The 18,061-nt window shown below is 47.7% G+C and overlaps 1 protein-coding gene across 4 annotated transcripts in view; it reads left to right on the top strand.

Annotated features, from left to right (window-relative positions):
• SEMA5B (semaphorin 5B) overlaps positions 1-18,061 on the top strand; it is a 127,237-nt gene that overhangs the window by 82,975 nt on the left and 26,201 nt on the right. For 3 of the 4 annotated variants that reach the window (XM_044942551.1, XM_025285179.2, XM_044942549.1), the window contains exons 2-4: positions 3,283-3,463; positions 8,487-8,586; positions 12,727-12,772. In XM_044942551.1, the coding sequence (XP_044798486.1) occupies positions 3,331-3,463; positions 8,487-8,586; positions 12,727-12,772 (279 nt within the window). In that variant the 5' untranslated portion in view covers positions 3,283-3,330. Of the gene's footprint in view, positions 1-3,282; positions 3,464-8,486; positions 8,595-12,726; positions 12,773-18,061 lie in introns of those variants that run through there. The other variant, XM_044942557.1, reaches the window with a different exon arrangement.

Here is an 18,061-nt window from a genome sequence, read left to right as displayed (position 1 = left end):
CCCAGGACTCCACCTCCAGTGGAAGTGATTCCAATTTGCTGCTATCCCAGCCGGGAATCCCTGATCTAGTTCAACCTTTCACTTCACAGATAGTAAAAGTGACACCAAGGAGGCCGCTTCGTGCGTTAGGGACATGTAAAGGGTGTGGGGTCAACGGGACTTGATGACACACCGGATGGGCTGGGGAAGGAGAGAGGTGGGAAGTGATACAGAGCGTCTGAGTCAGGCTCCTGAGGAACTGTTGGCAACTCTGTGTATTAGACGTTTTAGGGAACCAACACTAATTTTTAAAATTTTTATTGAATCAGTTCAGTTCAGTTCAGTCACTCAGTCATGTCTGACTCTTTGCGACCCCATGAACTGCAGCACACCAGGCTTCCCTGTCCATCACCAACTCACAGAGCTTACTCAAACTCATGTCCATCGAGTCAGTGATGCCATCCAACCATCTCATCCTCTGTCGTCCCCTTCTCCTCCTGCCTTCAACCTTTTCCAGCATCAGGGTCTTTTCCAATGAGTCAGCTCCTCACATCAGGTGGCCAAAGTATTGGAGCTCCAGCTTCAGCATCAGTCCTTCCAATGAATATTCAGGATTGATTTCCTTTGGGATAGACCGGTTGGATACCCTTGCAGTCCAAGGGACTCTAAAGAATCTTCTCCAACACCATAGTTCAAAAGCATCAATTCTTCGGTGCTCAGCTTTCTTTATGGTTCAACTCTCACATCCATACATAAATACTGGAAAAACCATATAGCTTTGACTAGATGGAGCTTTGTTGGCAAAGTAATATCTCTGCTTTTTAATATGCTGTCTAGGTTGGTCATAGTTTTCCTTCTTTGTCTTTTAATTTCATGGCTGCAGTCACCATCTGCAGTGATTTTGGAGCCCAAGAAACTAAAACTAAAGTCTGTCACTGTTTCCCCATCTATCTGCTATGAAGTAATGGGACCAGATGCCATGATCTTAGTCTTTGAATGTTGAGCTTTAAGCCAGCTTTTTTTTTTTAATTGAATAGATGTTATTAAGCACATTTAATATTCAATAGTGAAAATATTATATAAAAAGTATATATTGAGACACCTGGATCACCATTTTGCTACTTTTAAGTGACCTTTTTTTTTTTTAATTAGTTTGGGTTTATTTTTTCCACTGTATTGTAATGCTAATATAAGCAAATATAAATATATATTCTTATTTCTACCCTCTTTTTTACACAAAGTGTAGCATGTAATATGTAACAGCATATTACACTGTTATGCACCTTGTTTTTTTCACTTAATATACCTGGAGACTCCTCCACAACAAAATCTGAAGACCAACTCCCCATTCTTTTCTGTAGCTGATACACCGTGGCTTATTTAAGCAGTCTCCATTTGCTGGATATTTGGTTGTTACTTGTCTTTTGTCATTTAAAAAAAAAAATGCCGCAAGGAATAATCTCGTGTATAAGTCACTTTGCAGGTGTCCCAGTCACCTATTCGTGTTTCTTAGCTAACTATGGTGAAGGAGCAGGTTTTACTTTTCCATATGCAGTCTGCTGCAGATGGATACTTGGAGAAGGCAATGGCACCCCACGCCAGTACTCTTGCCTGGAGAATCCCATGGATGGAGGAGCCTGGTAGGCTGCAGTCCATGGGGTCTCTAGGAGTCGGACACGACTGAGCGACTTCACTTTCACTTTTCACTTTCATGCATTGGAGAAGGAAATGGCAACCCACTCCAGTGTTCTTGCCTGGAGAATCCCAGGGACAGGGGAGCCTGGTAGGCTGCTGTCTCTGGGGTCGCACAGAGTCAGACACGATTGAAGCGACTTAGCAGCAGCAGCAGATGGATACTTACGTAAAATTCAATCAAAGCGAATTTCTTAAGAAGTGAATTGAAAAAAAAAAACTAGGCAAAATACAAGTCCACATATTTTGTTATTAGATCCAATAGACATAAAAATTACCCTGTCAAATTACTATAAAGGTTTTAAAAAACACTATCCAAATTCTTCATTTATCTTACCTCAGAGTGGTCACAGCTTGTGGACCACACTTCGAGTAGCACTGGTTTACTCCAGGGAATTAGGTCAAAGGGGGTCATGACTGTTGTTTTGCCAGATGTTGCCAGGTCCCCTTCCATGGGGTTGTATCATTTTGTACACCATCCAGCATTGTAAGGGGTAGTGGTAAAGAACCCACCTGCCAATGCAGGAGACACAAGAGACATGGGTTCCATCCCTGGGTCATAAAGATCCCCTGGAGGAGGGCACAGCAACCCACTCCAGTATTCTTGCCTGGAGAATCCCTGTGGACAGAGGAGCCTGGTGGGCTACAGTTCATAGGGTCGCAAAGAATCAGAGACAACTGAAGCGGCTTTGCATGCGTGCATGCCAGCAGCTTATGAGCACCCCTTTCCTACTACCTCCCCAAGAGTTGTCATCTCACTTAATGTGTGCGGCACTGATATGTGAGCAGCCTTACCTCAGTTCAACTTTTAATTTGAGTTGCTCTTATTATGAATGAGAGTAGTGTCATTCATATTTTTAAGCCCTATTTGAATTTATATTCTTCGCCATTTTTCTACTGGATTGTCATCTTTTTCCCCTGGATTCTCAGGAATTCTTTATGTATTAAGGATATTAGCCCCTTGTGTCTGCCACAAACTGCTAATCTTTTCCCTTGTTTGTCATTTGCCTTTTGATATTGCTGGATGTTTGTTTTTTGTGGGGGGTGGGGAGGAGCTTGCAGAAGTTTGTGATTTTTATGTAGTTAAATTTGTCAATCTTTTGTTTAATAGCTTCTGGATTTTGAGTCATGGTTCTCCACTCCAAGGTTATAAAGAATTCTGCCCACATTTCCTTCTAGTATTTTTCTGCTTTTATCCTTAACATTTAAATCTTTCATCCAGTGGAATTTTCCCTAGTTGGTGAGAGTTATGGATCTAAATTTATCTTTTTACAAATGGCTACCCACTTGTCCTAACTCCATTTATTAAAATCCCTAAGATACCACCTTTATCATTAAAATAAATTTTAAACCATTTGGGATCATAATAGAAAAAGCTCTATAATTTGTCAGTTTTGTCCAGAATACCATTACGAGGGAAATTAGCTTTCAAGATATGATCTATAACTTTATATTACTGGAGCAGAGCAAACTCTTAAGTATCATAAATAAAATATAAATTTTATTTAAACAAACAAACAGATCCTGTGGGGCCACTGACAAGCACACAGGAAATCGGGAGAGGTGGGCATTGCCGAGGGAACGCGTAGTGAGTGAGCGTTTGCTTTGCAGGTCTCCGCCCAGCCTGCCTCCGGAGCCGGTACCACAGAGGGGCCCACCATGGTGTTCCCGGGACCCCTGGCTGTCACATTGCTGCTAGTGCACCTCGCCAGCTCCCAGGATGTCGCCGGTGAAGCCAGCGGTGAGCAGCAGCTGTGCTCCCTGAGGGAACACCCCATCGTGGCCTTTGCAGGTGAGAGTCACTTCCTGCTGGGTCCTTTCTTGCAGTAACTGTGTCCTGAAGGACTTAGGTGAGCCCTCTGCAGGGTCTCTCTGGATGTTGGAAGTCATTTCCTGTAGGGTATGAAGACTCTTCCTCTGGGGGTAGGTGTAAGAGGAATGGGTAGCAGTGGGCTGGAGGATCTGATTTTGTGTGCAGACAATTCCTTCAACTCTTTCTCTATGTTTCCCTGGGGTCCTTGCCTGGAATTCCATTGCTAGAGAATGAGGTTGTGGCTGCCCAGGGTGGGGTGGCCAGGGGTTGGTGGGTCATCTCAGCTGTAGCTCTTCTGGCAGCATGAGCTCTGCTTCTTGGTTTCCCTGGGGAAGAATGAGGGTGACTCACACATGAGGGAATGCCTGGAGATCTCTGGAAAGCTTCCTTCTGCTCGTGAGAGTGTCCTGTTAAAGTCTTTCCCAAGCTGGGGTTTGTGAGTCACTGGACATATTCTGAGGGGTCCATAAGTTCTCAATAAGAGTTTCTAAAAGGAGGATATATATTTGATGATAATCTAAAAATAAAACACAAATACCAGAGCATCTTGCCTGTTCTCCCTCGATCTGTTAGCCAATTTGGGGGTCACTAGGGGTGTTAGGATCCATCACTATGTGGCAGCTCACATGAGGATCAGCAGATGTGGTCTCAGGGGTCCCCAGGTTCTTAAGCTTGATAAACTATCTGCTTTTTCCTCTTCACAATAACCCTGGCAGCACAGCAGGGCAAGGGCTCATCTCTGTTTACAAAAAGGCGGGCTGAGGTGTAGACTGTTAGAGGGATTTGTCAGAGCTGGGTCTCAGTGTTGGCCTCCTGACTCCCATCCGGGGCTCTTCGCACTTCCCGGGGCAGAGGGCAGGTGCTCCAACCTCGGGTGCCTGGCAGCCCGTCCGGTGAGATTCCACACAGCCAGCTTAGAGGGGCAAGATAGAAACCAGAGTGGAGAAATGAATCCATGAGACCGAGGCAGGCATGGGATCTGGGGGGTGGGGAAGGCAGTGTGGATAGGAGCTGGGGCAGCAAGGTGGGGAGGCTGGGGCCTTTCAGATGTGCGGGATACCCAGCTGTGGGCTGGCTCCCGCTCAGGGAGGAGAGTTTCCAGCCGTCTTCTCTGTGCTGTCTTGTTGGAGCTTGGATCCGAGGCTTTGAAGGCTTAAATGGATTAAAGTAAATTAGCAGTGTCCTTAAACCTACAAAACACACGCACACCCTCAGACTTCTGATGGCTCCTGGCATGCTGGTGGCTGTTGCTGATGGGAAGGACTGAGGAGCAGGATTCTGAGGGTGGCCTTGTCATATGAGGACCCCCCCTGTGGCAGCTCCTAATGAACCCTTTCTTCTCAGGGGCTTTGCTGGGGCATGGCTGGATCTGGGAGCAGGGACAGTGGAAGGAGAGCAGGGGAATCCCTGTTGCCCAGCCAGGCTGGTCTGTATTGGTACAAACTGGGTGTGATGGGACGAGGGTGGAGAGATGTAAAGACGTGTTCCCTAAGAACTTGGCTTCCTTGGCACCAGTTCTGATCTTCAGCTGTAAAGTACTTGAATGAAACTGACTTCCCACCCCACCTCCTTTCAGAAGGAAGGAATGAGGTTAGAGTGACACAGACAGTTGACGTGAAGTGACAGGAAGTCCCTGGGTCCCAGGAGAGGGGAGGTGGGCCATCATCCTAGACTGACAGCCCCAGAGAGTGGAGTCATCTTTGTTTTTCCTCCTCAGGCCTTTTGGTCTCCCTGAAATTCAACCCTTCCCTTTTTCTGACAACTTTGAGTTTTCCTGTCTATTTGCCAAATTTTTCTTCAACCCTAGACCCAATACCTGACTCTAGGCACAGTGCTGGACTTTGTGAGGCCTCAGAGGTGAAGGAGAGTTTCCTTTGAGTACTGTTTCTTGTTCCTTAAATGTCACTCCCTCTGGTCCCCCAGCGCAGTTCGTCCTGGGCCAGGGCTGGTCCTCTTGTCCACCGCCGCCCCATCCCTTAGTTCTGCAGGGCACGCACTAGGGACTGCATTCATATTAGGGGACTCTGTGCTGGGTGATGCTGTATTCCAGTTGCCAAATCCAGCCCAGCACCAAGCCCCAGCTTCCGGGACCCCCTCAGATGTTACACTTTACTTCTGACTGATCAGTAAGCTTCTAACCCTGTAGCTCTGAGTTTCCTTCTGCCCTGACACCTGGCTGATCTGTGAATAACCCCTAAATACCCCCAGAGGAGCTGCCACTTGCAGAATCTGACAGCCATGTTTCTGTTTCGTAAGGATGAATTTTCTCCTATTGGTTTCTTTTTAGGGGCTCCACCTGTGTTTCTCTCTGGCCTGCATGTTATTCCTTTCACCGCAGCTTGGCCTTTCTAGGTGGCAGGGAGAAGCCACTGTGGGGTTAACACTAACAGTGGTTCACCCACAAAGTGGGTAATTGATTTGACTATAATTAAAATCACAGGCGCGTCATGGAGAATGTCATTTTTCTCTTAAAGTCGCCATCCAAAGCCTTCACTGCACACGGTGCTCAGAACGTGCTTGGGGTTTTAACGACAGCTTTCCCTCTGGTCCTCTTTGCCTGTTTAATAAGAGGAAGCTGGCTCCCTTCCCAAGACGGCTCCCCCAGGATCACCACGCTGAGCCCGTTGCATCTCCTCCCTCGCCCCTTCTCTCTTGCCCTTGTCAGTCACTTCGGGGTAAGGAAGAGGGTCAGAAACGGAAAGGGACCACCCCTCCTCCACCCCACCTCCCACTGTCATCCTGACTCCTGCCCCGGTTCCTCTTCCTCTCCCCTCACCTCAAGAAAGGGCTGTAATGAAGGCTGAGCTGAGCCACCTCCAGATGGAGTTTCTCCTGGTTTGCTGCAGACCAGTCATACCACCTCTTCCTCTGTTCAGCATCTGGAACATCCCTGTCAGAAGGGAAGAAGGGGATTAAAGTGCGACTTGTTGCTCTTATTGGAGAGCACCCAGTATGCTGGGGACAGACAAACCCTTCACACACACACACACCACCCAGAAAACAGATGAGCACATTCAGAGCGACAAAAACATACAATGTGAAGGGAACTGGAAGCGTAGAGAGAACATAGAACAAAATAAGATCAGTGTGGAGAGGTTATAATCCAGGAAGGCTTCCTGGAGGAGGAGGACCCTTGGCTTAGTCTCTAAGGTACTATGATATCCTATCCGGATTTTTGAGAGTGGCCTTGAGATCAACTAAAAAGCCTAGTTGACTCCAGATCCACTCCCCATACTGAGATCGCCCAAATGCCATTGCAGCTTCATGATGGTTTGTGCCAGTCTATAGCCACATGCTGAGGGCAGAGGCAGACACAAAGGGTCTGCTTCATTTTGCTGCAGAATTTCTTTCTTCTCCTTTTTTTTTTTTTTTTTTTAATGGTGCATATCTCAGTTTTCTGAAAAACATCCAACTTGCAAAACCTTCAGTTCTCCGGGGAGCGATTAAGTGTTTGCCTGTCATGCAGAAATGAAGGGCTGCTTTTACTCTGTAGTTGGAGGGATAATGAGCAATGATTTATTTCCCTTGGATTGCACACACACACACACACACACACACACCCTGCCCTCTCCCCTGGGCCTTCTGGGAGCCAGTTACTATAGCACTGTGAGGAAGAAAGCTCAGGGCCTCCTCACATTTCCCCATCATCTTTACCCTACTACCAGTATGAAAGTTCCTCTGCCCACAGCACTCTCTCTTCGCCAGTCAGTTCCCTTGCACCCATGAGGAAGAGGCTGAAAGAAAGCTGTGAAGGGGCTGTGAGCCTGGATGGGGGAAGTGAGCTTCCATTTGGAGGGAAAGTTATCTGGGCACTGTTCCCAGATGTACCCTCCCATGACCACTGCCCCATCCATCCAGAGGGCTGCAAGGTCTCCTCTGCCCACCCAGTCCTCATGAGAGACTTTGGTCTTGGCTGGGATGATCCTCCTTGGAGACAGAGATGGGCACTGTCCACCCATCCTCCCTTTCTTCCACCTCTGTGGAGTCTTGTCCGAAAACCCGAGTCTTCTTGTACAAGAGACAGTTGACAATTATTTATACATTTAATCAATTACTTCTGGGTGCTGGGCAGAGGCTAGAGATCCCAGAAGCAAGATCTTCCTTGTCCCCCAGCGCAAACTACCAGATTAGACACCAGTGAGATAGGGGCTTTGATGGCAGTCAAGTAGAGGTCTATAGGAGCCTATTACCTTTTGTGGGGGAGTCAGAGAAAGCTTCTTGGAAGAGGTGGGGTGAGGATGGGGACACATAGGAGCTGTTGCACTGAGGGAGAATAGAATTGCAAAGGTTCTCAAGCTCTGGTGGGATAGATCTGGAGATGTGCACTGGTTGAGTGTGGCTGGGGTAGAGGGTTTGAGAAGGAATGTATAAGCTGGAGTGTCATTCTTTCAGTGCATCACTAGATAACTAATGCGCCAGGCTTTCCTTCTACTTGGGAGGACAGTGGGGCTGGAAACCAAAGGCCTTCACAGGAGTTGTGACTGCCTGTAGGAAACTGGGCACTATTAAAGGGTTCTAAGCCGGGGAGTGACACGGCTAGAGTTGCGTATTAGAAAGATGGCTTGGTTGCCTTGTGGGAAATGGGCTGGAGGGGCAGGAGTGGAAGGTGTGCCGCTTAGGATGCTGTTGACAAGAGATGACGGTAGCTTGCCGGGGGGATAGGGTGCAGGGGCAAGATGGCTGGATTTCAGAGGATAGGACTTGCCAGTGTGTTTGGTGTGGCTGGTGAGGGTCTTGAGGAGTCAAGGATGGTTATAGGTTTCCTTTGTGCAGCTAGGGGATGGGTGGAACCCTTCTTTGAGCAAGGGAGCAAAGCAGGAACAGTGACAACACCCCCACTCCCTGTCCCCTAGCTGTCTGCTCACAGAGGTGGGCAGGTGGAGCCCAGATCTCCGAGGTGCCCCCTACTTCACTGCAGCCCTTCCGTTCTTGGGTCCAATGCTGGCACAGTTGGGAGCCCCTAGTCCAACAGTAACTTAACAACTGCCTCTCCCTCCCCCAGATCTGAAGCCATGGGTCTCTAACTTCACCTACCCTGGAGCCCAAGATTTCTCCCAGCTCGCTCTGGATCCTTCCAGAAACCAGCTCATCGTGGGAGCCAGGTAATGAGGTACAGGAGAGTTAGGGCCAGGACTGGGGGATGGATTCTAAGCACATTGAGCAGATGGAATATTATTTGGGATGACCTTCTGTGGGCAACCCCTCATCCTGGGTCCCTGTTCCTCTCTACCAGACACTCTCTCTGTGCCTGAATGCCTGTCCCCCAGCAAAGGAAGCATTGGAGGGGAGTGGCAAGGAGGTAATCGCCACATCTCAGCAAGCCACATTCCCCAAGGTGTGGCAGTTATTAAGGGCAGGAATGCATGCTGTCAACCTCCTAGCCTGCATCCCAGCCATCATGCCAGAACCTACCGAGCTGGTGTCCTCCCTGGGAGCTCCACGCAGAGAAGGTGCCCCCTGCTGGCCGGCTGGCTGCCTGCACCTGGGACATGGGACATGGGACATGGGCCGTGTGCTTTTATGAAGGACCTCCCAGTTGCCATATCAGTTACCCCCAAGACCCAGGTCCAGTATTTAGGGATAATACATTCTTGAAGGACTTATGGAAACTTTGCAGAGTGAATTAGGAGGAGAGAAATCTCACAAAATCGTAGACCACCAGCTCTGGTTGGGAAGGGAGCTTAGAGATGGTCTGTTCCAATAGGACCAGCAGTAGCACCACTGGGGAACCTGTTAGAATGCAAATTCTCGGACCCTACCTGATGAACCGGAAACTCTGAAGGTGGGGCCCAGCAGCCTGTGTGTTAGCACGCCCTCCAGCTGAGCCTGGTGCACACTGAGGTTTGAGAATCTCTGGCCTAATCCAGTTGCCCTCAGTTTAAAGAAGAGGAAGCAGAGGCCCAAGAGGGGAAGGTGACCTTCCTGAGATCACGTAGCAAGATAACAACAGAGTCTGGGGTTAAAATCCAGGCCCCCTAGAACCTCAGGGTTTGAGGTTTTCTGCCAAACTACGTTACCATCTCCAGCTGCACTGGTGTTTCTCAGAAGCCCTCTGCCCTGGGAGTTCTGATTGAGCAGGTCTGGGGCAGGGGAGGACGGCGAAGGGGTTGGGCACCTCCAGGCTGCACTCTGTAGTTGACCAGCCTCGACTTTGGGGCTCTCCTGAGTAGCCCCAGCCCTTCATTTGCCATGTGTAAAGGAGGACAGAGCTCTGGACCAGATAAGCTGTGTTCTTGTCCTGGGTGACCTTGACCTGTGAGCCTCAGTTTCCTCATCTGTAAAGTCTGGGTTACAGTCTCTGGGCTGCCAACATGACAGGGCTATTAAGAAGCTAGGGTTTGTAAAGCAATTTTCCTTCAATAAGAAATAAATTAATTTTTAAAAAAAGAAGCTAGGGTTGAATGCATTTTATTGTTTTATTTTGAAATTATTATTTTGTATCAGATATGTGTTACGATATAACATTCAGAAGATACAAAAGGGAAAAGCAGAGCCGCCCCCCACCAGTATACTAGGTAGGATCCCTGACTGGAGGCATGCTGTGTGTGAGTTTATGTGGCCTCTCTGAGGTAATCTCTACATGTACAAGTATCTAAGAGTATGGACCTTATTTTCCTAGCAAACAGCCATTGTTTTACTTTTTATTTGAGGATAATGGTAGATTTGGGCTTCCCAGGAGGCTCAGCGGTAAAGAATCCACCTGCAATGCAGAAGCCTCAGTAGACGCAGGTTTGATCCCTGAGTCAAGAAGATTCCCTGGAGGAGGGAATGGCAACCCACTCCAGTATGCTTGCCTGGAGAATCCCAGGAACAGCAGAACCTGGAGGGCTACAGTTCATGGGGTCTCAAAGAATCGGACACGACTAAAGCAACTTAGCGTGCACGCAACGGTAGATTTACTTGCAGTTCTAAGAAGTAATACAGAGAGATCCCATCCTTATACCCTTCACCCAGTTTTCCCCAGTGGTAACAGTTTGCCTACCCACGGTACAGCACTGCGGTCAGGAAGCTGGCATTAATGCCATTTTCCCACCTGATTCAGGGTACACCAGTTTTACATGTAGCCTTTAGAATCCTGAGGCCTTTGAAATAAGTGAAACAGAGAAGGACAAACACTGAATGTTATCATTTATATTTGCAATCTAAAAAATAAAACGAATGAATATAGGAAAACAGAAACAGACTCACAGATATAGAGAACAAACTAGTGGCTACCAGTGAGGAGAGGGAAAAAGGCAGGGGTGGTGGTGGCGAGATAGGAGTAGGGGATTAAGAGAAACTACCATGTATAGAATAAATAGGCTACAAGGATATATTGTACAGTGCAGGGAAATAAAGCCAATATTTTAAATGGTGTATAATCTAGAAAAATACTGAATCACTAAGTTGTACCCCTGAAACTACTATATTGTAAATCAACTAGACCTTAAATAAACAAATAAATAAATCCTGATGCCTTTGCTCTGACCTTGTGGAAGCATTTTGAAAATGGCCATTCATTCTGTACCCCGCATGTCCCAGGCACTATTTTATGTATCAAATATGTGGTAAAATATCTAAGTGAAAGTGTTAGTCACTCAGTTCTTTCTGACTCTTTGCAACCCCATGGACTGTAGCCCACCAGGCTTTTCTGTCCATAGGATTCTCCAGGCATGAATCCTGGAGTGGGTTGCCATGCCCTTCTCCAGGGGATCTTCCCGACCCAGGGATCAAACCCAGGTCTCCTGCATTGCAGGCAGATTCTTTACCATCTGAGCCACCAGGGAAGCCTGTAAGATATGTGAAACATGTAATAAATCATTTAATCTTCACAATAACTAACCCCAGGCAGTAGGTCCTGTGATGATCCCCACTGCATGGACCAGAAAGCTGGGAGGGTTACGTCTCCTGCCTGTGCTCACCCTGTCCTCCCTGGTCCACTCCTCCCCCCTTACCTTGGCCTGGTTATGCCTGCAGAGAACCCTTTTTCTAGGATCATCCTTCCTTCCTCCTTCTCTTCTGCCTGACAGTCTCGCACTTCTCTGTGGGACACCCTGGGCCTCTGGAATTCAGGGTAGGGAAATTTTTTATTCATTTATACCCCGCCTTGTTCCATAAAGGGTTTGGGGTGGTCAGGCTATAGAGATTTCTCTCTGTTCTCATCTCCCAGAAGAGCAAACTTCAAGTTGTGATGAATGATTTTTGATGGGATAAAAATGAATAAAGTGATGCAGTGTTTCCCTTAATTTTTTAAAGCTGTGAGCAGATGCCTGTGTTACCTGAGCAGACGGCTGGGACAGAGCCGTAAGCTGGAGCCCATCTGTCCCTAGTCTGGGTGGGTGGGTGCAGGTGAGGGGCCTGGGGAGGGATGTTGGAGGCCTGAAGCCAAGGTCCCCTGGCCAGGCCCACCAGAACAGCAAACAGCCGAGTGGGTCCTGGGCTTGGAGCCAGAGGTGTCTCCTTCAGGCCCCTGGATCCATTCAGCAGGGGCCCCTCCCTCTGTTTCTGGCCCATTCCACAACCTTTCCTCTCATTTCTCAGCACAGCTTAGGTAGGCCAAAACTTTCTAAAGCAGTTATTCCAAAAACTTCAGGAACCAAAAGAGGAACAGCCAAAAGAAGATATAAGAAGGAAAGAAAAGTCTTAGGAAAAACCAAAACTTTACATCTGTTTGACATTAATAAAGCCTTTTAACATGCATCACACCATTCCTCTTTCCATGGGTCTTATGAAATAAGGAAGACAGGCGTCAGTGTCTCCACTTTACAGATGCGGACACTGAGGCCCTCAGGAGGCCCCCAGCAAGTGGAATTCTCCCTGTCTCTGCAGCAGGGTCTACTCTGTGAGCCCGTATTCACTTCCATGCGGTTCTCTGAGCTGGGGGTCCTGCCACCCTCCAGGTCCACCCACAGTGCCTGTGGGCCTCCAGGGGCACATGAGTCTGGGTTTCTATCCCACCTCTTCCACATACTGTCTCTCTGACTTGGTCCATTTACCCCAGATGTTTCCTCACCTGTAACATGGCATTTTCTCTCTGCTCCCCGGATGGCTGTGCAGATTAAATGAGCTAATGAAGGTAAAGCTCTCCCTGGAGTTCGCCCACCATCAGCCCTCTGCAGTTGGCACCCAGTCCCAACACCCAGTCCTGGCACTCCATCCTGGCACCCAGTCCTGGCACCCAGAGGCAGGAGCCAGAAAGCCACTTCCTGGGGACCTGCCTGTAGAGCCAGCCTGACTTACCACCTCTGTTTCTGTTTTCACAGGAACTACCTCTTCAGACTCAGCCTTGCCAATGTCTCCCTCCTTCAGGTATATTTGCTTCCCTTCCCTGTAATTTCCCTGGTGTTTAGGGGCTGGGGCCAGGGCAGCACAAGGAGCGAGATTCAGAATTCAGCCCCTAGGGTTGAAAACAGGAACATAGTGCTCCTGTCAGCGGCTGTGGACTCACCCTAGCTGTCGGGATGACAGCTGGGAAGGTATTTGGGAGTGGGGGTCGCAGCCACATAAACATAGGGGCACACACGGGGCTCCTGCATTGTGAGAACAGGAGCTGGGGGCTCCTGTTTGCCTGGACTGAGGGGCTCCAGGGGGCAGGACTTCCACTAGAAGCAGTTCAGTACTGGGCAAACTGGAACGGCTGGTCATTCTAAGTGCAGAGCCTAAATCCACAGGAAGGTCTCTGCATTTGGGCCTTGAGGGAAAGGGTATCCCTGGTTGCTTTCTTAGCTTGGCCTGAGTGATCCCATTCTAGCTTAGCATTTTCACTGAGCTGTGATTGATTTATTATCTGCTGCCAAGAAGGACTCCCCAAGCATAATTCCCTAAGTGCTTTGGGAGGCATTTTAATGGGACTCCTTGATCCAGAACATTTATACCAGATTGAGAAACAGATGCCAAATCGTCTCTGCAGAGGCTGAACATTCTAGAGAAAGGAAGGCCATCTCTGCATCTGAGAGGCTCAGTTCCTGTGTCCAGGGGAGGCTTGCTGGTTTCCAGTGATGGGGAGTTCACTGAGTGCTTACTGTGTATCCCAAGTGAGCCGGAGGCAGAGGGGCTATAGACACACTGATCTCCGGCCTCTAGGGCTCACAGTACAGCCAGAAAAAAGCATGATGAGTGATACACAAAATCTAATTAGAGAGTGGTTATTAGCATATGGGGCTATTTAGTATAGGGTTTCACTACAAAGGGAAGCTGGAGAAGGGGAGAACTCCTTGGTGAGCAAGTGTGATATTCTGGTCTAGTTTCTTCTAGAAACTGTTCTAGACCTCCAGGGCCACTGCAGCTGGTAGCCAGAGAGGAGGCATAAGGGAGCAAAAAGAAAAAAACATGTGAACTTCAGAAGGGAAAGTCCAGGAAGAACTAGAGAAAATGGAAAAGAAATGCCATTTATCTATTTATAATAAACATTAGTAAACATTTACTGAAAAGCTACTAAAAACTGGGTGCAGTCCTAGTATTTGAGATCCAAAGGTGAATCACGCTCAGGCCTTGCCTCAAGGAGCAAGCACATAAATTATAAATGATTTCCTTTACTGGATGGGATATGTTCCTGGGGCCTGGGCTGGAGCAAGGTAGAGTAAATTCCCAGAGGCAGCATCCCACGGCCTGCCTGCTTGGTTAGTCAAAGGAGCCCATCCAGAGCCTAGGTTCCAAGAGGCTTTCATGAAAAATGAAGACAAGATGCCAAGCCCCACAGGCCAGGGTCTAGGGGAAGCCAGTGCAGAGATGGTCCAAAGTGGGTGGGAGGAAGTAGATCCAGGGGTCCTTTCCTGAGCCCAGGCAGTTGGTTTTTTATTAAGCTCCCATGGTCTGCAAATGAAGGTCTTCTGGGAGCCAAGTGAGGAAAGGGAAACAGATGCACAGAAATAATGACAGTGCTGTGGGAGGCATGTAGGAAGTGGGGCATGCTGGCTGCAGTGGTGGCCGAGGCACAAGGAGACAGAGATGTGAAGTAGCATGAAGCACAGAGTGGGGCAGTATGGGAGGATCACGGGGTGGGCGTGGGATAACGATGGGAGATGAGGCCCAGGATGAGAGAGGCTGCACCACAGAGGGTCTTCAGAGGGATCCATATTTTATTTTGAAGGTATAAAGGTTTAAGCAGAAAAGTGATATGATTATGTTTAGTGTTCCAATCACCTGGTCCCGTGCAGAGAATGGATTAGTGGAGGAGCTAGTTAGGAGAAACTGCAGTAAGGTGATTGATGGGGAGAACTGAATTAAGACCGCAGAGTGGGGATGGAGAGAAGACAGGAATTGATCTTCAGGTGGCAGACACCTACAGAGTCACAGCATCACACAGCTCCAAAGAGGACCGGGCACATTGTCTTCTGTGTGAAGGTGACCCCTAGAGGTGGAAAGGAGACAACCCTGGAGGGTTTAGCGGAGGCTTGGACCACAGTGGTGCCATTTGCCTTCTGGTTGCAGAGCTGAGTAGCATAAACCAGGAGTTGACTGGAGCTAGCCTGGCTCTAGACACAGGTTTTCTCTTGGATGCCCACTAGAATCACTGGGGGAGCTTTAAAAAAGCACTGATGCCTGGATCCTATCCTTAGAGATTCTGTTCTAGGGTATGGCTGGGCACTGGGATTTTTAAAGGCTCCCAGATGATTCCTATGTGCAGCCAGATGTAGGAAGCACTGCTCTAGGATGTTAAGAAGGCCCTTGTCTTAGGGCCCTTGTCTTAGGCAGCATAGATGTTGCCCAACTGGTTTGGGTTCCGCAGGTGTCCTTGACAGCTGACCCACAGGTCCTGGATACCCTACCTTACTAGATGTTAGGACTGTCTAGCTTGATGCTGAGGCCTGGCGTTTGGTTTATTCAGCTCTGAGTGGATCTGATCTCACCATGGAGATATCTTCTTCCAGCTCCATCACTCACGCTTGAGGCAGGGACTGCACCTCAGGGGCTTTTCTGAAGGGTCCTGCACACCAGCCACAAGTGCACCAGGAACTGGTTTTACCACCTTCCCAGGGTGTATCTTAGGGGCCTGAATCCAGGAGTTCAGATTGGATTCTTTGTAATAGAACCTAGGAGATAAATAAATGCATTTCATGTTCACATCCTCACCTCTCCACCATAGGGGGACCGACCTGGCCACAAAGAGGAGGGAACAACAGAGAAGTTGGAGGGGGCCGTCCAGCATCACCTTGACCAGGCTGGAGGTAGACCACAGCCTCTGGTCTCCTTGTTTGTCCTCTGATGAGAAAGCCCTGCCTTTTGACCATAAAAGCTGGACTTCACTGAGTGCTCCTCCACTGCCCTACCTGGGGCTTTGGGTCCCTTTTTATACGTTTTCAGCATCTGCTATCACAAGTGGCTCACAACAGCTAAGGGCCAAAAAGCTCCACCACTTTCCTGACAGGACGAGGCTGGGCCAAGGCCTCCCCGCTCCCCAGTCCAGCTTCCTCGACTGTCTTTGCTGCCTGGGGTATGCTCAAGGTTGTAACTCTCCTTTATAGCCAACTGCTCCTCCCACGTGGCCCCAGGATATGATTTAACCAAACTTAAACGCAGTGTTTTATTGATAGTTTAAATAATTAACATCCCTTAAATAAAAATCTAAATGCAAACTGTTTATGCAAACTAGTGTCCATTAAAAGGACTTCTAAGTACCTAACCCCTATTAAACAATTTGTGTAAACTACTGTTCCTCAAAAAAATAGAAAAACTCAGCTTCCTTCCCAGTTCTCCAAGCAGCATGGTTGGAGGTAGCAGGTAGCAGCAGAGACGGGAGGGTTTGTGCGTGCAGTGTGGACGTGTGTGCATGTGCGTATGTGTGTGTGCACTCCTGTGCTTGCAGAGGGGGAGGGGAAATCAAATCAGCTCACCAGTGCTTGTTATCTTTCGGTGTAACTTCATAAGCTGGCTGTGGGAAAGAAAAGGTGGCCCGTGGCCGACAGTGTCGGGGCTGCTGAGTGGTAAGCTTACTTGGATTTGTCAATCAGGAGATCATGAGCCACCTGTGCCAGAGCAGTTCCAGGGGATGACGTGGCTGGAGGCCTAATTGCCATGGATTTATGGTCTTGGGCTGCCACATGTCCTGCAAGTGCAGAAATGAGGACTGTGACGTACATAAGCATCAGGACGCATATGGGGCTTTGTTTGTGCCTGGGCAGATGGCGAGGCTGATTCTGAGCTCTTTTCTAGTTATCTGCACATTGTCCAAACTAGGCTGGCAGCTCCAGAGTTTGAAATCTAAACTCTGCTGAGTGGTGGACTTAATGCTAAGACGTTTTCATGTTCAGCCATTGTCTCTGGTGTTCAGGGGAGTTGTTGAATCTATAAGGAGATTATCCAGTTCCTGGCTCTCTTGACTGCTTTCTCCCATAGCAGAAAACTGTGCAGTTTCTCTTTACTAGGGATTGCTATCCTGGAATTCCTAGTTTAAAGCATTCTGTGTGGTCGATTGATTATACACATCTTATTTCCATTCCTTCACAAAATTCCACTAAAAGGACAATGAGAAATTTTAAAAGATACAGATCTGCAATAACAGAGAGAACAAAAGAGATGTCAGCAGAGAAAAGATTAAATGCATTCTGGGGAGGTGGAAAGTGGATGGAGCAAATCATAACCGATGTAGTGGAGCAGAACAGTTTATAAAGGGAGATATAGCAGAGAAGTAAGATGACTCCCCAGAAGGCCTCAGAATTTGGGCTGTTGGGTATTGCGGAATGTGAGGATGAGATACAAGTCTAAAAGGGGGACATGGTTGAAATTATCTAAATTGAGAAGCTGGAACCCAGATCTCCTGTCCCATCCCACACAGTAATCCCTTCCTCCATTTTACCCCTCCCCAAGAAAGGAACCCTGGAGAAGGAAAAGGCTACCCACTCCAGTATTCTGGCCTGGAGAATTCCATGGACTGTATAGTCACTGGGTCGCAAAGAGTCGAACACGACTGAGCGACTTTCACTTCACTTCACTTCAAGAAAGGAAAACTAAGACTCTTTCTTTAAAGGCCCAACTAGTGAGTCTTCAAATCTGGAGACTCCAGGAAAGGGGAAATCTCACCACTGGGGTATGGGACTACAACAATATTTCTCCTTTTTCTATTTTTGTGCAGTTTATTTATCGAAGAAACCTGGTCATTTATCCTATAGAGTTTCCCACAGTCTGGATTTTGCTGACTGTAGTCCAAGTGGTATAATTTAACATGTTCCTCTGTTCCCTGTACCATCTGTAGGTTGATTCTCAGGTGTGAAGACTTTATTCAATTTAGATTCTGGCAAGATTACTTCAGAGATGTTAGCATGTATTTTTTTAGGAGGTGCATAGTATCTGATTTTCTCTGTATTTTTTTTTAATGTTAGCAGTCATTGATGATTTTTACCTAGATCTATTAATTCTTTAGGTTACGATGCATTAGCCAGACTACTTTTACAAGGAAAAACTTCTTATCTACTGTTTGATTACCTGATGAAACAGTTGTACAGAAAGACAAGATAAATGTTTGGTATTCTGTCTTTATTCACCAGTTTTCAAATAATGAACAGGCTTTGTAGTATCTGTCAATGATGATTAGTGAATTTTATATTTTATTACTGTTTTAACTACAGACTCATGGCTTTAAACATTGTGGATGTTTCAACC

The sequence above is a fragment of the Bubalus bubalis genome, chromosome 1 (assembly GCF_019923935.1).
Source record: "Bubalus bubalis isolate 160015118507 breed Murrah chromosome 1, NDDB_SH_1, whole genome shotgun sequence".
Lineage (NCBI taxonomy): Eukaryota > Metazoa > Chordata > Mammalia > Artiodactyla > Bovidae > Bubalus > Bubalus bubalis.
The sequence above is the reverse complement of the archived record's forward strand: the minus strand, read 5'-3'. Positions and strand labels throughout refer to the sequence as shown.